Source organism: Amyelois transitella, chromosome 20, assembly GCF_032362555.1.
Source record: "Amyelois transitella isolate CPQ chromosome 20, ilAmyTran1.1, whole genome shotgun sequence".
Lineage (NCBI taxonomy): Eukaryota > Metazoa > Arthropoda > Insecta > Lepidoptera > Pyralidae > Amyelois > Amyelois transitella.
This window is the reverse complement of record NC_083523.1, coordinates 4,517,319-4,539,893: the sequence shown is the minus strand read 5'-3', so window position 1 is coordinate 4,539,893 and position 22,575 is coordinate 4,517,319. Positions and strand designations below refer to the sequence as shown.

Below are 22,575 nucleotides of genomic sequence, written 5' to 3'. Positions count from 1 at the left end.
TTGAGATCATCAATCATTGAACTTTGTAACGATGACAATTTTTTATTATGTATTGTTATACTTTTAGATAACTAACCTTTTGGATTATAATTATGTATATCGCTCAGTTTGATACTAAGTGTTAGCACGTCTCTCATCAACTGTCGGCTTTTTCACGCACATAAATACTGCGAGAAGATGCTTCAGAAAAGTATTTTCAGTCTGTTTTCGGCTACTGACAATGTTCTGTTAATTTATGCTTTGCCTCTTAATTATATTTTATTATATTTGCAGGAGGAAGTTGTTTTGTTCTTTTTAAAACAGAGACTTAAATATCCGATGATTAACTTTCCTAAAATGTGTTTTGTATCCATTTCCGATTTTATACGGTAATGTTATATAGAGTAAGGAAATGGGATCGAATATAAACACATATTTCAAATTAACGAATTTATTTAAGTGGATGCAAGTGAACTTAGTAAAGTATTTTGACGGCCTCTGTGGCGCAGCGGTAGTGCGCTTGTCTGTGTCACCGGAGGTCCCGGGTTCGATTCCCGGCCAGGGCATGATGAGAAAAGAACTTTCTCTGATTGGCCTGGGTCTTGGATGTTTATCTATATAAGTATTTATTATAAAATATAGTATCGTTGAGTTAGTATCTCGTAACACAAGTCTCGAACTTAGTTCGAGGCTAACTCAATCTGTGTAATTTGTCCCGTATATATATATATATATATATATATATATATATAGTATATAGATTATAAGTACACATGAGTTTACATCTAAGGTACAAAATAAGGCTATGTCGTGAAAGTGAATATGCTTAATTTAAGGCAGTTCTTGCTTACCGTGTTGTGCATTATTCCTACTATATACAACGACTTACATTTACAATGTAAAGTAGAGATAAGAATTGGTCAACTTGAACGAGATTTACACCTAAATAAGATAAAGCGTTTCTTCCTGAAAAGCGGAACGTATCGACGACTCAACATAAACAAAGTACGACCTTCTGTCTACAATACCTAAGGACCATTTTAAATTTGGTACTTTTTACGTATTTTCCTAAAGCGTTGAATTGACTTCCTTTTAATTGCACGTAATTTTTGAAGCCATTTCGTGCTTCAGACTATGACTGAGTGTCTGTTGGTCTTTTTGTCTGGTGCATAGGGTTCTAATTTTGCTGGTTCTGTGTTGAGGGCGCTGTAGTCGACGGGGAAAGGAGGCTGAGGTAGAGAATCTTTGGGCGGAACTAGGACCCATTGCCCTGGGCCGTTGGGGTTTTTGCCCATCAACCAGTTTGTGAAGCAGTGGACGTATGTGCCGTAGTCGAGGATGAGGTATCCGTTCTGGAACAGAAATGTTTATTACCTTAATTAGATAGAACTATCTTTTGCACGGTGCTTCGTTCCCGTTGAAAAGTCCTGAAGGTCGTTTCGGTTTTAGAGTTTTATTTGTTACAAACACAAATACAAATCTTTTCTCTTTATTATATTAATAAAGAATATGAATACATCTTGTAAATTTAACCATTTTTGACTGTAAACATAAATAAATAATACTAATACTTCAAGTAAACACTGAAAAACCCACTGCCCGTGGTTCTTGTGAATATTTCCATAAATCCTTTTGCATATGCTCTAATTCACTGTGAAATTCTTATGAAACCCGTTCTTTGGTTTCGGCTGTACTTTATTGGATGATTCAATCAGCTGTCGCTTTTTCCTTTTCAGGGATAATCCCTTTCAATTACTTTTTTATATATGATTATACTATGAACGTCATTTTAGATAATAATATAAATATTTTCTTATTCTAATTTTAGTATGGACTCGCGGCCTGCCATGGCTTTGCTCGTTGCACATACATAGCCTTTAACATCGTCCAGTATTTCCGAAGGCTAGCCCTTGCAAACCCACAATCCAAACCAAAACACAATCAGTGGTAAACTTTACCTCCTTATAATATAGGTATAGACGATGACATTCACAGAATCAGGGCAGTGGCATTTGTAGAAGTTACATTTGACAATAACTGGGATTATTACTTACACTAGTCATCCGATCGTAAGCCGTGTCGATGATTTCGTCAACTCTGCTCCCGCTAAGGCCGATCACAGAACGGTAGAACGCCGCAAGCGCTGGCTTTGTTATTTCTCCAGCTCCTAAAACAAGTGTCTTATTTTATTTATTTACACTTATTAAGGTTACATCTATAATAAGTTAACTATATGCTAACCATAGTCAACGTTAAGCGTGTATTGAACTTCACTAAATTTAGCCGTCTTAAATTAACTAATTCTGATATGTGAAATATTCCTCTGACTTGTCTGTAAGTATATACGAGTATATTTATTAACAGTGATGCAACAAACTCGATACTTCGTAGCACTTCTACGACTATTGCTACAAGTTGTGAACGCTACGAGGCTACGAGGTGCTGCTCATTATTTTATAGTAATCTGCTTATAGTGCTACTTTCATTGCTGTCGTTACCACAAATAAAAACAACAGAAAAAAAAATGTTTATTATTTAAATTAATTGTTTAAATTACGTTACTAATGTGAACATGAACATTTATGTATAAGGATGATCATAATTTTAGTAAATTACTTAATTTGAAATATACCTACTATTGAAAATTTTGTATTTTGTAAAAAGCCTTGCGTGCTGCGTTGTGTAGATGAAAACCTTTAGCAAGCTATTTTCATTGCTGTAGCTAATTTTATAGTACGGAAAGCACCGTTTTAGGTGTACCTATTCATTTTAGTTTATTTAAATCTTAGTTTAATTCAATTAGAAGTACACATTTACGATGTCACATTAGGATATAAATAAAAACTAGGCAGGACAGAGCCTTGTCGTATTTCGTGAGGATTTGGCTCCAACAGTCTTCCCAAGTGCCAAAATATCGCGAGGGTGCAGCTGGAAAACTACCAAAACTGACTTTCCAAGAGAGGTTTTAATCATAAGTAGTTAGCGCAGATGAAGAAACGCGTAATTTTCATAAAATTTGTGGATGTGTGACTCATATATCCGAGGGAAACATTACCAAATGAGAATTTGGTTTAATGATATTAAATAAACTTTAAATATGCGTTTTTAAAGATAACATTATGATAGCTAGGCTTATAATAGGCTTATTATATTAGGATTTTATATTTTATTTATATATTATGATTAAATGTGCCGTGTGGCACCAATACAAAAAGAATAGGATCACTCCATATCTTTCCCATGGATGTCGTAAAAGGCAACTAAGGGATAGGCTTACCAACTTGGGATTCTTTTTTAGGCGATGGGCTAGCAACCTGTCACTACTTGAATCTGAATTCTATCATTTAGCCGAATAGCTGAATGTGGCCATTCAGTCTTTGCTAGACTGTTGGCTCTGTCTACCCCGCAAGGGATATAGACGTGACCATATGTATGTATGTTTGTATTATGTTTAAATAGTTATGTTATGACACTTATTTTATGCCCTAAAATAAGTTGCCGTATTTGTACCTTTGACTTTGATCTTTGTATACATTGTTTTATATGCCTTTCTTTGGTCTAATTAATATACCCCATGCAAGTCCCATACCTTATTTCTGCTTTATTACTCGTACACGTAGTATTTATTACATCAATTTTGACTAACGGATGTTTCGTACAATCGCTTATTTTTATTCAGTAAATGGCACACGCTCCGTGTTATTACAAAACGTGACATGATTTATTTTTGCGTTTGATATTCTTTGTGATATCAGAATAATAAATATCCTAAACCAGAGGTTTTGGGAGTAAATTTAAATTCTGTGTTGGAGCCTTTTAAATGGCTTCATTGTAATCGAGTACTGACACTTGAATATAAAGTATTTTGATGTACAATCAGGTTTATTCTTAAGGCTTGGTTGGAGTAGGAGGGCGGTTGATCTGGTGATCAACCGCACTCCTAAATTAATACAGAATAAAAAAGCACCAGCTTTTTTATTTTGTTTTAATGTTAAAGATTTTAAGTACATACTTACGAGTATGAACTGAGTTTTCACTATAAATAGTAGTCCTCAAGTATAAATTTAAAATAAAAATAATAATATGTACCTACATTTTTACTTTATATTTGGAACTTACATTGGATATTTTTTAGCAGTCTTTTTATGTACAGAAATATGAGAAAAAAATTACAAAACAATTACCTGCTCTATCGACAACGTGGAACAGGATCTTGCACAGGTACTGCAAATAAAGCGGTAGATCTGAGAACCTCTTCATTTCACTGAGGTGGAGAGCCCACCGCGCCAGCCAGCCTTCCAAGGTTGTTCTGCCAGGCATGTTGATGCCGCTGGCTTCATCGCCACAGACTCGCTTGTAGTACGGGAGCTCGCCCCATCTGGGGGACACAATTATTTGTTGAGAAGCTGGTTTCCCTCACAGCTCCGCCTTAAATTCTAGAGCAATTCCCGCAGGGCTAGATCCTTCTTTAGATTACCATTAAGGACTAGATCCTTTTCCATTAAACAATGCTTGCACCAATGGTCAAAATCGGTTCTGTGATTTAGCTGTCAAAAAGAAAACTAACTTTTGCATTTATAAACTTGATCTTGATCAAATTGATCACGTTTAGGCAAAAGATCAGGTCAAGAGAACCCTTAACCATAGACCTTGCGAGAACGGCGTAATGAATGTAGATGAAGCAAAAGAACGAAGTATGTAAGGATCAGTCTCCACCGAAGAGAATGTTCGTACGTGCGAACGAATAAGAAGAATAAAAAGTTTTATAATACGATATTTAGATATTTTTAAGAATGAATGTAAAATTTAACCTTTTTATTGAAACGTAAAAGAATATGGATGGTAAAGTTTCAAGAATGGATTTTGCATTTAAACTTTTTCTATATCTAGTTGTGTAAAGTGAGACGATTCCCGTTTAAGAACTTATAAGTGCATTTTCAGGTTACTAAGACAGTCCACTCATAAGTTTCTTGAAAAGCAAAAGCTGAATTTATGATACTTTTAATAGAAGAAGCCCGTTTTATACCTACCTATATTTTTTGAAGTAATAGTAATAAATAATGTTGATGTAATCTGGATTTACTTTACACACGTACACACGCTAATATCATGTTTTAATGTTTAATCTTGATGAAATTGATAAAAACAATGCATAAATTCAAGTAGTGTCACTTTGACACTATCTAAATTTTATCAGAATTAATGACCATCACTCACGGTTAGATATACATATTTTTGACGTCATTTATTTAACCAAGTCTTTGACCACAGATAAGAGTTAATAAATCATACTTTGTGTCGTTTATCTGAACTAACGACCCCTACACTGCTTTCATTTATTAAAGGTTCATTTAATTTCAGTAAAATCTAAAGGTTTGGGTAAATATGTAACAATATTCAAAAGCTTCATTGGTTGTTTAAATCAACATCAACATTTTAGTTTTGTGAATGAAACTTTAAGAAATATTTGAATAAAACCCCAAGAAATTCATCAAGAACCCGATTTTTACACGATCGAAAAAGTTCTTGTTTGAAATACATTGTAAAAATATTTTTCTGATATTTTAAATAAACGATGTCCGATGAAACTTTTTCCAATGTAAATTACATGGGTTTGAATTAAACTTCAGGCTTTAACTACACTCAAAAAACAAATTCGTTATAAAAAATTGTTTCTTTTGTATAAAGCGTACCCATTATACAGAGTCGTCGCTAATAGTCTCATTATTTTGTATCTCTTACTTCCATAAAATGAACCTAAAACCTTGATGAATAATGATTATTAATTATTTTCTTCTCTTAAATAATCTACAAGATTTATCACACGACTAGTTCACTTACTTGGCGGGCAATGGGTTGATGAAATACTCTATGAATTCTTGTTTCACTTCAAGTAATATGTGGTATTCAGACGAGTTGGCCGACCAGTCTGCAAAGTGTGCCAGTTTCTGCGAACGACGATGTGAAATGAATTTAATTATTCTCTTTCATTGGATGGTGTTTCCATTGTTAACTTAATCTAAGGTTAAATGGTAGATCTGTAATGTAAGTTCTCAACTCAAAAGTTATCATGATTATTTTTAATCGGTAATTTGTCTTGTCACACGTTCTTTCGTTTGGTTCAGACTTGACTCTATCGAATGCAGATAACACTATTATATTTAGATATTGTCTTTTAGTTAAGTTATTGACAGTAAAAGCCCTAATATCGTACGATTCGAGAAAGTACTTCTACTTCTACTACTGCCTACGCAGAATGTAAAAACCCGAACCAGAGCCAATATATTAAAATATTTCAGTAGGTTATACCTGTAATTCGTAATGGTACCTATATTTGAAGTCAAGCGAACATTTTTCACCCGCGTCATTTGTTTTTAAATGGATGTCTGCTCCGTGTAAACTCGCACACTTTTAAATTCAGTTCCGTATTTTTTATTTCATGTATTGTTTATTTTGGCTTACACAGGTTTTTTGTATAGTGGTGGATTATAGTAGGTAAATTCATTTACTTGACCATTTTATGCTCATTGGTGATTTATTTGCTTTACTTGCGTCGTGTAAATATTAAACCTATTTGCAGAAGGCTAGCATCTGAGACCTATATCAATTGAACAACAGTAACATCACATCTTTCTTTCTTACGAGGTGTACAGAGTCAACAGTCTCGAGAAGACTGGTTGCTAGTTCCTTACAACAGTTAAACTTATTTATAAGCATTTTAGATCATTTGTATGTTAAATGTAGAAATGAACAATTTAAAAAAGCGAATAATCCTTGATACCTTCCTACCTCGAAGAAACTGTCGAAGTCTTGGTCTCCGATGACGTCATCTCGATCATGGTCCAGCAGCTCTGTGAAGAACAACGTGAGCTTGTCTGTCTGTACGGAGCTCAGCTGAGCCAGGGGCTGCTCGTCTTCTAGATCCAGGCATTCCAGGTCTTCGCTGCACCGGTTCACCCAGGTGGCTGCAATGTATCAAATTATGATTATAGGGTCTCAGGAATCCGAAAACCGGACAAAGTAGAGAGTGAAAGATCGGACGGGCTAACACCGAGCCCCGAAGCAGCGGAGGGTGCAACCGCCTCTCTTCGGTAAAATTGGAAGAGACTATACTTTTATTTCTTTAAACTTAATGACTTGATTGTTTGTTTTTTGTCAGCACATTCAAGCAACTATGCTAAATCATGATGCGATACAGAATTTTCGAAGAATATACAAAAGAGAAATAGAGTTCGGAAATTAAATATCAATATTATATTTGGGTGATAAATTATGCTGATTTTAGGTTAAGCGAAGCGAAGGGCTGAGCTCCTGCTGTGAAGATTACCGAGGTTCGTTATGGGAAGTTGATTATTTAATACACAATAATGGAAATAATTATATAATTCACACCCTTGAGGGTAAAATTAATTGTATATTTAAGTTTATGCGAAAGGTAAAAGAACAATGTGATGTGGTAAAGTGGCGAATTTGCAGTAGATTTGGGTATGTTGATGTGCTGTTCTCTGTATATTGAGGAAATGTTGGCGACATATCTGCTATTTTTTTCTCATTCCAGCGTGTTTACTCAGTTTGCTCGCTAAAGATAGCATGTAGGTGATACTTTATCGTAAGAATTGTTTACGTCACTTAATTTCATAACTCATCGTCATTAAAGACTTAAAAAATACGTATTAAGATATTATATTGTTTGGTAAATCTCCTACCTACTTCTGATTCGCAAAAATATGTAAAAGGCAGGAGCATTCGCGGAAACCACTATTATAATGTGCAAACATTTCTACCTTTTTGATATTTCTGACAACCTACCTTTTGTAAATATTTGCATAAAAACATATAGCGGCGTCCCCTAATGTACGTTTGCAATTTTATGTCAATAGTTCACAAATACATATTTGCTGATATTGTAATTGAAAAGGGTTCTGAAAATCTGGAAATATTTTGGGAAGTATCTACAGATATTAGTTAGGGAGAGACTCTTTCAGTTTGTTACTATGCCTAAATAAGTATTTATTTTGCCACATCGAAATTGATAACTCTTTTTATGCTCGTCGATGTATGGTTGTCTAGGTTTTTTTCTTTTTGTTTATTTGAAAGAAAAAAAGAAGAAAAGAAAGAAAAATCTTTATTTGGCGTAAAACGTAACATTACAATAGAAATAAAAAAATACATGATGCGACCAAAAGGGTTTCCACTCAGCATAAGCATGTGTATTATGAGGTTACACAATGCGCTGATTTTCATGGAAACTTAGTACGGATGATTTGCTGACGCTTTGAATTTTTCCATATAGAAAAAGTATAATTTAATCATCTGTGGCAAATTTTATAAGCGCGCTAGAAATACACTTTCTCTCATTGAATTAGATCTTGAGTTGCATAAATATGCGATTTCATAAGGAAATACTCAAACAGAGAAAACAATCCGGCCACATGTAACCAAGCCCCGGAAGATATGGGTAGAGGTATATTAGCATGCGGTGAGAGTAGTGAATATTTGCGGGTGGTGACTGCACGTCTTATTGAAATGTCACGAGTTCGCATCCGCCCTACATTGGGGAACAAGATACGTAGGACTTTCTTTGTGAGACAGCGGTAAAAATATATTGCATTTTTTTTATTATTACTCACCCGCTTGGTTACTTATCGACATTTCTTGTATACCATTGATAAGCATTGAAACTACTGAACCGATTTAAATTTCACACGGACTGTAGTTAAGGAGAGAAAAATAGGAGAGTTTTATTCTTTATTATTATGATGAGTCACAGTAATGTATAGTGAGTCAAAAGATTACCTATATTGTTTCAGAATTTAATAACAAGCAAAGGTCAAATTAAAATCTACACCTGGCAGCTCAGCTCTAAATTTGTCCGGCAATTTGTCTTCCTTGCTGGCAAATTAAAAGCAGTTTCAAGCTTGATGGACGATTCCGGCCGGAAATAAATAACAGGCACCAGAGATCCTCGGTCCTCATCAAGAGAAACCTTACATTTAAATTCCGCTGCTTTCACAACGATAAATTGCGGCAAAGACCTACGCGGAAAGGGCGTGGAAATTACTTATTAAACAAGCAGATCAACCCCACGGTGACCGAATTACGGCGACGCACTGCGGAAACCATTGTGTTTCGAGTGAAGGTAAGCGCTTACAAGGTTGTGGATTTAGACTCATCGAAATGATGCCAAATACATATATGTTATTTTTTGCTTTTCGAAACAAGGTTTGAAAGAGTAAAAACTGTAATGGACGATGTTAAGGTAATCTGCAAATCCTGTTTACGATTGCGAAGCTGAAAATTCCTGGTATGGAACATATATGTGTATAAAAATTGTCGGGTGCGTGCAGATAAAGTCTCTTATTATAAGCTTACTAATGGTTTAATGTTACGAGTATTTTGCAGGCGTCGGGGTTAATTATGAAATCATATATTGCTTTTTTTTAGATTGACTGCCAGAGTAACAGCGATACTCATTGATATTTCCTATAAGTTACAAATAATTTTGTAGTAACAAGTAGAGACAGTAGGTGCTTTACTTTATCCTCTCCACTTTGACTAAATGGACTAACCTTTTTTACGATAACATTTTTTCATGCCAATAGTTTACAGGAAGTCAAATTATCTGTTACCTGTTCTCAACTCAGTAAAATAAAATTTTGTGAAGTTCATTACGTGTTGCTTATTTAACTCAGTTAAACGAGCTGTAAAAGCGAATGGAATTCTTTGATTTGGGAAAAGCAAGCGAGAGTTAATTTTGTTTACCGAGAATAATATTCCACTTGACTGAAGAAATCCCAATATTAATTTGCTTCTCGTAAACCTCACTTTTTCATTTTAAAAGTTCTTGGAAACGGAATTTCTTGCAAGAATGTGTTTTAAAGATTCTTCAGATTTTTTTATGATTTGGAATTTCAATAGGTATATTTTTATCATCTAAGGGTTCATACTCGTATTAAAATTAATGAAACTTATTTTTTCGAAATCAAGTTAGGTACCCTTCGCCAGCTTATTACTATTTTAAGCAAATACGGTTTAAAATGAAGTACGTATCGGTATTCATAAAATCCAATGTTTTTGTTTAAATAACTTATTCAGAAGTTTGTATTTGTATTTATGCATATTAATGCGTGTAGAATATAACCCAATGGTAAACTGTTAGATAATGCTATTACCATTAAGTCCGCTTATTGTACTTTACAAATTGTATTTGTAACAATAAATAAGTAAAAGAAGAATATCAAAGCCCTCTCAAAAATTTAATTTCCCTTTCCCGCGCAAATATGTCGTTACTTTTCTTTTACGAGTCTACCGTCAACCTCAGGATTATGATTGATTTATGTTCGACCCTCATACCGGCAACCGGAACCGGACCGTGAGTTTGACGTTGTATTGTGATTGACAAACAGTATTTTAGTTGACCTTTTCAGTTATACGGAAAATTTCGAAGTTCATTGAAATTGACTGACATCGTCAAACAAAGTATCTATTTTTAAGCTAATATTTTACATATTCAGCGAATTGATGAGTTGAACCAAATGAATTTATTAAAAAAAAAAAATGTACTTACAAAAAGGATAGTTTGATAAGACAGCGATCTCGCACATTTTGCACCAAATATTTCAGTTCGCACTGGCACGATATGTTTTCCCACGCTATATATACGAGCGGTGTGTCCACACGCTAAATATATTTGACGACAAGACACACTAATTTTATTCTTTATCGTGTTCAAAACAGATGACGTTTTGTTGTGCACGTTCAAAAATACAGACACACCTACATCGTGACATTACGATACGTTGTTATCTCTGATTGTTTGCTTTCGAAGGTGTTGGGGTTTTTACGTGTACTGCACAATATTATCTTCTGTAAGTTTATATGAAGCAGAAGCTTTGAGTCTTTTTGAGCCATCTGTCTTCTCTTCCCTTAAGGAATAAAGACGTGAAGTAGGTGAATTCATAAATGTTAGTTACCCTATTAGTAATATATATTTTTTACCATCATCTGAATTTCAAGTACTTTTGTAAAATGTACGTAAAGATTAAAAAGCCGAGTTTTATATTTTACTCAAGGATACAGATTTTTGATACATGACTTCATATTATGATGTTTTAGTTTACATACACATAACTCATATCACGCTTTTAATGAAGGAACTGAGATTCAGAGACTTCCCTTTATTGATTTTTACAAATTTAAATAACTTATTTTTTATAATTTTTAGTAATAAGATATTGGGCAATAAGAGGTAGTCTTGTCCGCCAACGGTTTCGCATTTTCTATAAGAAGTCGCCGGCAACAACTAGGCAGTATTTATCACGACGACACTGATTAGTATACGTGAGCTGATGTATGAGCTCATGGTTATAATAAAATATATTTAAATACTGATAAAATACAATCTGTTGTCGTCACAGTGTAGGTAAATAACACGTTTTTAAGAATATGCCAAGTAAGAGTCGCCTTCGGATGTTATACAGCGAGAGGAACTGGGCGGCGGTTGCTTCCTTCTGTGAGACCGTCATCTCGCAGAAGGAGGCTGCTGAGAGGGCGCGGGAGGAAGACCCAAACGCGCCCTCACATAGACGTGGACGGGGTGGTAGAAGGCGAGCGCGTTACCGCGCTCACCTACTCCCCCAGTAGGACGCCTAGTCCTGGGAAGAATGGACGACTAGCAACTTACTAGTCGTCCAAGAAAGCAAGATCCTCGGTAAAGCCGCACCGGGGAGCCAGAAGGCATCATGGTAGAGTGCATAGTCGATCCCATGATGCCTTCGAAATGGCAGGAAGGCAGCGCCGGAGGGGTTTTAGTGCGGTAGTCTGGCACACTCGGTGCCAGGAGTCCCACACTCTCCCGGGTGAAGACCAGGGGGGTCGTAAAAAAAAAAATGAGTGTCGCCTTGAGAAAGAGCCAATTGAAAATAAATTTCATTTGAGTTGTCTTCCAACATTATGGGATATTTTTTTAGTAGCATCAAAAGATTTGAATACCTAGGGGGCTTATGTCCTGCAGTGGACAAAAGTCTTTAAAGTGGTAAACTATTTTCAAACCGGTAGAATTAGAAATTATAAAAAAACTTGCGGGATAGACAGAGCCCACAATCACAAGACTCGAAGGCCGAAGGCCATATTTACCTGAATGTAATTGGCCGGACCATCGCTTTACCAGCAATGATAATCGTTTAATACAGATTTGATGATGTGTAGTATATAGATGTGTATAGATTCAATTTTGTAAATATTGTACGCATGTCCGTGGATAACGTAAGTGGGAACATTAGCTGCCATAAAAATGGAACTATACATACATAAACGCTAATTTTAGGTAAAAAAATAAAAGTATTTTGAGTTATGTTATTCGTTGCTATCAATGTTTTTACATAGGTAGTGATAGTGGCAGCTATAATTGTTACGAAATCATTATCTTGGTAATTGACCTGTGTAGATAACAAAGTAATTAGGAAGATAAATATGATTAAGTACTGAGAAATTCAGTAAATGTTGATAATTTTCATAGTAACCGTTTTATACGTTTAAACACGTTTACGATAATTTATAAACAGTATTCAAACTATAAGTCAAGATTCCACAAACGAATTTCAATTAAGGTTTTCAGTTGATTTAAAAACTGTATCAAAATCCATTCTTTGTGTTGATGAGACGGATTCGTAGATATAAAAAGATATTTTCAACTTCCTACTTTGACGTTTGCATAAAAAGAATGATGAATGTGGTTGTGAGGGAAAAAATAGTTTCTGCCTGTTCCTTCGGGAAAGATACTTTATGGCCGAGATTAAAACGTTAATATGGGTTTCGTCAGTTTTACATTTGTTTAATTTTAACTATGGCGAAAATTTTCAAGCGTGCCAAATTAACCGTCCGTCATATTCATACGTACCTATGTCATGAAACGGTTAAGCTGGTTAAGTGTGGAGGCGATTTAGTTTGGGCGTTGTTCCGTGGGTAGGTATTATTTGAAGCCGTAAAATTGGTGTACTCGTAAATTTTGGCGGCCGGACAGGGGTTTTCAATAAAGTTCAGCCCTAGAGCCGATTTACACGAGGATGGTTCGCCAGTAACTGGAAATTGAATTTGTGAACTAAATCTATCTTATACTAATAATAGATGATTTCGCAAAGCCATTTTGTACTTAAAATCTTTCTTTCTTACCTGGAAAAGTTTTATCCTCGTGAGATTTACGAAAACTTACAATTAACGCCTGCGAAGCCGCGATCAAAAGCTAATAATAGTATTATGAACATAAATAAAGAATTAAATAGTGTTTGGCAGCGTTGGTAATTTTTATTTATGTTTATTGTACAATAATAATAAAAAAAAGAAACGAAATTATTATTCTAGGCAGCATTTGTTATAACTACAAAAATCAAGGCACCTAACCTATACATTAGTACATAAAAACTATACCTATGTATGAAAAATATTTTAGTAATCACCATCAGTAGAGATAAGGTGTACAATACATGATCAAAATTGTATACGTCATTACAAAATTACTATGAGCTGCCTAAATATTATAACAATGGTCTTTAGGCAGCTCATAGTAATTTTGTATCTAATCATACTATCTAATTCCCTTAAAATTTTGTCCTATAAGTCCAATAAGAAGTTTTAATGACATAATTTGAAGTCTGATGATATACAAGATCAAGCTTAGGTACCCTAAACCGTCGAGTTTGTTTGAATAGATTAATAAATGTGGATGAAGTGAAAGAAATTTCTTCCTCCGGAAAAGGTTATATGTATGTATGATGTATTTTCTTAATTATATCGTTTAGAAATAAGTTTATGATGTGTTATTAAAACGTAGGATACTCTGTTAAACAACAATAATCTGTTATACAATATTTTGTTATCACTTACGGGTTAGAAAAGCGCAAATCTCAAAGGCCACATTTAATAACGCTCCGTGTAGTAAGGTTCTTAGTACAGGTGTGACTCCCTGATATATGCCAGTGGATATCGTGCTGCATACTAAAGCAACAGTCACTGCCAAGACTGGCACAAAAAAGATATTCGTCGTGCATTTCTCGGCTCTCAGCTTTTATTTAGATTTGTTTACTCGTATGTCGAAACGTACGTAAACGTAACGACTCATTTAGAATTTAAGGATTTTTCTTTAGGTAATTAATTTTAAATGTAAATCTTAATAAACTTTTTTGTATTCGTAAGGTTGCTTGAAAATGATAGCATATTATGATAACTGTGCCTTTTGCGCATAACCTAAGATGTTGATGTTGTATAGTTATTTGAGATAATTATATATATGTATATATATACATTAACCATTTCTATCTATCTATTATCTATCTATCTAACCATATTTTTCCGTCGGCTGTCTCGAATAATAGTTTTGTAATATTAACTGTCATGGTTTCGAAATGATTGTGAAGCACACATTCGAGTTAATATTTCATGGATGGGAAATACAGAAATCAAGTGCTTCTACCCAGATAGCTCCGAATGGGATAAAAAGAATAAAACATAGCGTTGAAAACGTCCTCTGGGAGACTTTTGTCGGATTTTGTCATATTTTATGCTTTATATGGGTTCCCTTTAGCTCTCCTTTTTCAGGGTTTTCATGATTTTACTTAATGGTATCATATCGTCGTTTTTTAAATTTGCTTATTACAAACTATCAAGTGGGGAAAATATTGGTGCCAAAACAATTTCCAGAAATTCCCATGGGAATGAGTAACAACGCATCTTCTGAAATCGCAGGCACGAGTATTATAGCAATTAAAATGTACCAGATTGGCACCCTTTCAAAATATGTCATTCTGTGGTGGAAGCCGTGATAGGTCTCCCTAGGTCGAGTGCCAAATTGTGTTGAATTAAAAATATATGAAAAAGGGGAAAGGCTGGTAAAATAAAAGTATAATAAAGAAAAAAAACTAATATTTTTTATTACTTAACTTTTCAGTTTTATTAAATATGTAAATTTTATATGGAGTTATAATTATTTACAATATTATCATTTTATAAACGTTTCTTGATACCACCTATCTTTGTTGTTCACGCGACTAAGTTTTTAGTTTACATTCTTATTTTATTCGTATCTTGATCAAATTAAGGACGTCCTGGTAAAGGGTCAGGTCAAAAGTACCCGAAACCGCCGAGCTTGTATGAAGAGAGTTATGAATGTGGACGAAGCGAAAGAAGTATGCAGAGATCGTGGCAAGTGGAAAGAGGTAGTCTCTGCCTACCCCTCCGGGAAAGAGGCGTGATTTTATGTATGTATTCTTATTTTATGTTTAATTCTGGCGGTTGTGATAATGATATGGTATAATCTAACAAAATAGCTACGTTATTAATTATTTTGTTGCACAACAATTTGATAAATCTCATAGAAAATTAAATTAAATTTCATAGAATTTTACAAAAATCTTGGTGAAAACTATGTATGTGAGCAAATCCGTAAAAAAAGCTAGAAATATATATTTGCGCTCGAAGGTGAGGGAAAACATCGAGAGATCTGCATATTCGGGCAACTGGATATATAACCGTGATCCAGTATGGGTTAAGTTCCCCTGCAAAGGTGCAAAGACGAAAGTTTGGCATCTTTTACACTCGAAGCAGCTTAAATTAATGTATTACCTGGCCTTTCGCTTACAACGGATATAACCAGGACGCGGTAAGGTATGTGCTGCAGCTGACGTTGGTTCAATTGCTGTATGATTTTAAGCTGTAGCGAAAAATTTAATTAATAAAGGAGGTAATATAAATGGTCAATGAAAGAGTAAAATAACAAGAGTATATCGAGCCAAGGCAGCTTGAATGAAACTCAGACTCCCGGAACGAAGACATTTATTTAAATATCACCTTACTATTTATGTTTGTATCAAAACAAAACCATATCGCGTTTCAAAACGGGATAACGCCATCTATTATTATAAAATTAAACTAAACTTATACATATATTAAAACCAAAATTAGACATATCGCCCACCAAGGACCTTTAGTCCTTCACAAACTGAAAAACATAAAGCAAACTTAACTTGCACAACACGTGTTTACTTTAACATCCTAAATGTATGTATGTGCATCTATCATCGGCTAATACAAAGCATGTCAATAGCAAACAAAAATCTATCAAAAAAGTAAATATTTGTCCAAATCATTTACAAATCAAAATTAACTATCTTCTTCAATCAAGTAACATTTAAATTAAGTAGTGGACTGTAAACACTATGTATGTAGCACTTGGCAAAAAAGTAATAATCATGTTAACGTACTTGAGAAAGGAAACAAAACAATATACTTCATAAAATGTAAAAATACAAATTTCTAAAAACTAGATTTACAAATCATGTTCATCATTAACTGGTAAAGGGCAAAGTTTTGAAATTGGACGTTGAATAAGAGAATTTTTATAACGTAATGTAACTACTCTTGTTAAATTATCTTTACCAGAATGCACATCTTCGATCTTGCCGTATAACCATTTGGTAGGTGGCAAATTATCTTCACACACTAATACTATGTCACCTGACCTCAGTTGTAGAGATCTAGTTTTCCATTTATATATTTGTAGAAATCACATATACTCTTTAGCACAATTCTTAGTACGAATATAGTTACAGGTTAACTTTTGTCCTTCGTGAAATGGTTTATGATGGGCATCGGCTATTAAGAGTTTAGCCAAATGTGATTCGCCTGACACTATAAATGGGTGATTGCTACAATCAGGTAAGTTAGATTTTTCTATTCTTCCTCCAACCCTCAATAATCCATTCTTATCTATATACGGATTAAGTGTAGACAATTTACTTTTCTTACTAACATTTTTATTTTTCAGGAGCATGCTGATTTCATCGGCAAACCAACGACGTTGATGCTGAAGTATGCAACAGGTAAGTGATTCCTGGATCTCCTTGGCGGTAAGATAAGGTAAGTGTTTAGATTCTTCAGAAGTGGTTTTTTTAGATGTAGAAATCTCCTGCAATAAGCTATTACCCTTATTAGTTTCCGTAAGCTTGAAAATCTAGAACAAATATCCTCTATTTCTTCAAAGTTTTTGACACAAGTAGTATGTACTTTAAGTTGACGCTTCTCTAACTCTGTCTTGGTGCAAATGGAACGTGGTTTGACATAATCAATTTCGCTATTTTGTAACCAGCTTGGACCATTCTTCCACAGCGAGTTCTCTAGAAACTCTGACGGTGACATACCACGTGACGCACAATCGGCAGGATTTTCCTTTGTCGAAATATACGACCACTGCGTAGCATTAATTAAGGTAAGTATTTCTGAAGTCCTGTTGGCGACAAAAGTCTTCCAACGACTTGGATGGTCGGACAACCAAGCTAACACGATCGTAGAGTCCGTCCAAGCATGTATATCTGACTTATTGATGTTCAGTGTTTCAGATACTTCCAGAAGTAGTTTAGTAACTAGAACAGCAGCGCACAACTCAAGTCGCGGGATGGATATCTGCTTGATGGGTGCTACTTTCGTCTTAGCGGTTACCAGGTGAGTATAAACTTCATTTTCCATAGTAACGCAACGAATATAAACCACAGCAGCATAGCCTGCATTAGAAGCGTCTCTAAACCCGTGTAACTCCACTTTGATATCACTTTTCTTCTTGCGGACCCATCTCGGAATATGAAATAATTCTAGCTTCGGTAATTCCTTGCGATATTGTGACCACTCTTGTATCAGCTCCTCTGGCAATTTATCATCCCAGTCCAGTCCGGCAATCCATAGCTTCTGGATGAAGATCTTTGCTATAATAACACACGGAGCTATCCACCCGAGTGGATCATATAGTCGACAGATTTCACTAATCACTTTGCGTTTTGTTTCAGGAGCAGGGGCATCAGAAGAAATCTTGATGTTATAACCAAACTCATCTGTGCGGCGATTCCAAGCAATACCTACAATTTTAGTAACATCATCCTCTTTAAACTCTCTTTCTGTATCTGTTTCTGTACCACCTAGTACTCCTATTTTATTACATGTCCACTTCTGCAATTGAAATCCACCTTTATTTAGCAATTCATTCATTTCTTTATAAATATTAACCGCTTCTTCTTCATTTTCAGCGCCGGTGAGAAGATCGTCCATGTAGAAATCTGATAGAACTCTACTTGCCGCGTGCGGGAAATTACGACCTTCATCTACAGCTACTTGTTGCATTGCTTTTACAGCTAAATAAGGAGCGCATGAAGTGCCGAAAGTGACAGTCAGAAGACGATAGTCACGAATAATACCCTCTTCAGATCGCCATACAATCCGTTGAAAATCGGTATGTTTTGCAGCTACGTTCACTTGTCGATACATTTTTATGATATCAGCAGTGAGACATATGGGGTGTGAACGCCAACGCATTATCAAGTGGCGTAATTCCATTTGTAAGGTTGGACCAACCATTAATGTATCATTTAAGGATAATCCATTAGCGCTTCTATCAGCAGCATTAAAAACCACTCTGGTTTTTGTTGTTGTTCTATCCATACGAACAACCGCATGATGTGGTAACCATACCTTACCCTCCATATTTGATGACTCATCATCAACAATCTCCATATGACCAAGTTTCAAATATTCATCTATGACCTCAGAATAATTCTTCTTTAATGTGCTATTCTTATCCAATCTCTTTTCTAGACCAAACAAACGTTTCACAGCGACGGACCTTGTATCACCGTAGTCTCGACGAACATTTGGACGAAACGGCAACTCCACCACATAACGACCAGTCTCATCTCTGCAAGTTGTGGCGTTGAAGTGATCTTCACAATCCTGTTCTTCTTGAGTTAATATCTTTTTGTTTGGAATAGGTTCAGATTCGATTTCCCAAAATTTCTTGATTAGTTCATTCTCTTCTAACTGGATATGAAAGCTCATTATAATGTTGTGACATGTAGATTCTTCATTATCATAACCGTCAACCTGACCCGACAACACCCATCCAAGGTAAGTATCCTGTGCAATAATCAAATCATTAGGACTTTTAATCAATCCCTTTTTCAGGACAGCGCAATACACCTCGGAGCCTAAGAGAACATCAATTCTATTAGGCGAATTATACTGCGGATCAGCCAAACTGATGCGGCCAAGTTCAGTCCATCTGGGTGGAGTGAACTTCCTTTGTGGTAACACTGTAGTCACCGTTTGAAGGACGTGAGCCTTCACTTGCAACTTAAAGTTAGGGTCACAGAGTGACTGAATCTTGACCTTAACCACATATTTTGAGGTTAAGCCACTCTGACCACCACCTAATCCTGAAATACTAGTTTTCTCAGCAACTTTATTCAACCGTAATAACTGTACGGCTGCTTCCGATATAAAAGATGCTTGTGATCCTTGATCCAGCAGAGCTCTTAATATCAGAGGAGAACCATTTCTTGACTCAGCCTTTACCAAGGCTGTAGCTAATAAGGTTTGGCTTGAAACCTTTCCTGTCACAAAATGGCTTGTAATGCTTGTGGTCTGGTTCATGTCAATAGACGGTTCCGGTTGACTTTGTTCAGTTTCTGCCTGCTCGGTAGCTACCGCTACTGTTGGTGAGTTGTTTCCATGAAGAAGTGTGTGGTGCTTTCTCTTGCAGATCCGACATCTCGTAGAACCACGACAGGTTTTCGCTGAGTGGCCACTGCCGAGACAATTGAAACAAAGTTGAAGATTTTTAACAATATTCTGACGGCTAGGGATTTCTTCGTTAATAAACTTACTACATGAATAAATCTTATGATTATCATTACAATAAGGGCAGGTAGACATTGAAATAGTGTGCAAGACATTAGGTTGTGTATGATTAGGACATGACTTAGACTTACTTTTAGTGGGCTCAACAAACTCTAACGCGCGGTAACGTGATTCTATGAAATCTTTGAATAAACAATAGGAAGGCAAATCTACACTACAATTATTAATATGAATTTCCCATTGTTTTCTAGTATCAGCGTCCAATTTCTGACTTACAATATAAATTATAATTACATCCCATGTATCGACTTTAATATCTAAGTTAGTCAGCTCATGAATACAATCGGAAGTTGTATCTAACAAATCTTTCAACCCTTGAGCCGACTCGCAACTCATGGACTTTTGGTTAAACAAACGCTTTAGAATACAATTAGATAAATACCTCTTATTATCATATCTACTTTGTAACAAATCCCAACACTTTTTGTAGTTATCATGCGTAATTGGAATGTGTTTAATTAACTGTTCAGCTTCACCTCTTACTTGCGCCTTCAGATAATGTAGTCGCTGAACGTCGTCGAGTGCAGAGTTGTTATGGATGAGTGACGTAAACAAATCTTTGAAAGACGACCATTCGGTATACTTGCCACTGAAAATTGGTATAGTAATCTTCGGTAATCTTACAAGTGATTCTTTATTCTTGTCTGAATTCTCTTTCAAACTCGATGACGCGGTAGACACATTCGGTGATAAGGCTTTCAGTGCAGATTTCAACTCGGTTTTATAACTTAAATACATTTCATAGCCTATATTGTATATGTCACTTTCTATATAACCTTCAGTATCTTCATATGTAGCTATAATGTATTCATGCTTGTCAGAGAATTTATCTATAATTGTTTCCAAACTTTCTAATCGCGTCAAAACATAAGATTCAGTAATTCTTTCTTTCGGAGACTTTTTAAAATTACTTCTTCCCTTTTCTATTTGACTGAATAATTGTTTCATTACTCTTATACAGCCCTCCATGATTGACAGATGTAATTATAAATGTCACCAATTATTTTTTCAAAATTTGTCTATGTTCTGTTTTTTATCGATCAAAATTTTCTAAGTGTTTGGACTTATTTGTCACCGCTATGAAATCGGGCATAGATTCCTCGTCTCGTCACTTTTTACCGAATTATTCTAAGTCCCAGAATCTACACAATGAAATTTTACAAGTCCCACTACTTCTATCTTGAAATTTTTCTAAGTCTTTACACAGTTAAAAGTACTTACAGTTTTTCTTGCTCACTTACTGCACTTCACTGTACTAGCCGACAGATGGCGCTTCATGCACCTGATCTTCTTTGGATTGGTTCCACACCACTAGCTTCACTCTATACTTAGGAAACTGCCAAATGCTTCACATTCTTCAAAATGTATCCGACTCGTTAGGACCCTTAGACAAGAGTATATCGAGCCAAGGCAGCTTGAATGAAACTCAGACTCCCGGAACGAAGACATTTATTTAAATATCACCTTACTATTTATGTTTGTATCAAAACAAAACCATATCGCGTTTCAAAACGGGATAACGCCATCTATTATTATAAAATTAAACTAAACTTATACATATATTAAAACCAAAATTAGACAATTGCTGTATGATTTTAAGCTGTAGCGAAAAATTTAATTAATAAAGGAGGTAAAATAAATGGTCAATGAAAGAGTAAAATATAGTTTTTTGGCTGCAAATCTATATTGATATTCAAACTATGGGTAAAATTTTAACCAAAATAGAAAAAAATATCCAGGCCATAGGTGAGCCATCAAACTAACGGAGTTACTTTCCTTTTGCGTCAATAATATGCTATATACTGTTCGTATGTTATAGTGGTGTCCAATTCGTAAGCGAGAGGTAAAGTTTCAAATAACACTGCGGCTTTAACGATATCATTTACTGGTTTCTGAGGTAAAAAGAAATTTGATTTCCATGGTAAAATGGTAACTGACAACCGTGGCGAGGAAAACTTCGTTAAGAAACCTGCACATTTACTTGCACTTGGGTGGTCAGATCTCTTGTTAACAGGTATACAAATCAATGTGACCTCCTCTTGAGCGTGGTCATTAGTGACTGTAAATTCTACTGATAGAGCGCAACCAATACAACATGTGGAGACAAAAATGCCAGGATGATGATGAGAAAATGTTAAGTATATAATTTTGATAAAGCTGAGCCTTTTAGCTACAACTACCACTATGTGTGAGGTAGTACGTACAGAAAAGCCAGTTAGGTAAAAAGGAAAGAATTTCAGTGAACTTGTGAGAATATGCTCCATTGTTTTTGTTGGAGGAAATTGAAAACTTTCCGACGAATGGCGAAGCGACGTCAGTAGGTTCTGTTTCAGTAAAGACTAGAGGCCGCCCGCGACTTCGTCCGCATGGAAACCCTATCAATCCCGCGGGAACTTTGGGATAAAAAGTAGCCTATGTGTTATTCTGGGTCTTCAGCTACCTACATACCAAATTTCATGGTAATCGGTTCAGTAGTTTTTGCGTGAAAGAGTAACAAACATCCATACAAACTTTCGCCTTTATAATAGTAGTAGGATTGTCTTTACCCAAATAGCCGTCCCCTAAGTAAACGCGATTAATCCAATTGGTTAGTTGGCCATATCGGAATACGGTTAAAGTAAAATATAAAGCTGTACGGAGTTATTTATGCTCTTATTTTTAAGCCGTGTGGTTCCTGGCACTAAAAAATACCACTCCATCTCTTTCCCATGGATGTCGTAAAAGGGAAAAGGAGACTAAGGGATAGGCTAATAATCCTCGGCTAGCAATCTGTCACTATTTGAATCTCTTTTCCATTATAAAGCCATAAAGCTGAACGTGGCCTTCGGTCTTTTCAAGACTCTTGGCCCTGTCTACCCCGTAGGG

The 22,575-nt window shown here is 35.4% G+C and overlaps 1 protein-coding gene across 1 annotated transcript in view; it reads right to left on the bottom strand.

Annotated features, from left to right (window-relative positions):
* Window positions 1–1,032: 1,032 nt before the first annotated feature.
* LOC106131682 (uncharacterized) overlaps window positions 1,033–22,575 on the bottom strand; it is a 67,750-nt gene continuing 46,207 nt past the window's right edge. The window contains exons 4-8 of the mRNA XM_060949915.1: window positions 6,769–6,944; window positions 5,821–5,927; window positions 4,164–4,357; window positions 2,034–2,146; window positions 1,033–1,331 (exon numbers count right to left, since the gene is read on the bottom strand). Of these exons, the coding sequence (XP_060805898.1) occupies window positions 1,107–1,331; window positions 2,034–2,146; window positions 4,164–4,357; window positions 5,821–5,927; window positions 6,769–6,944 (815 nt within the window). The 3' untranslated portion in view covers window positions 1,033–1,106. The remainder of the gene's footprint in view (window positions 1,332–2,033; window positions 2,147–4,163; window positions 4,358–5,820; window positions 5,928–6,768; window positions 6,945–22,575) is intronic.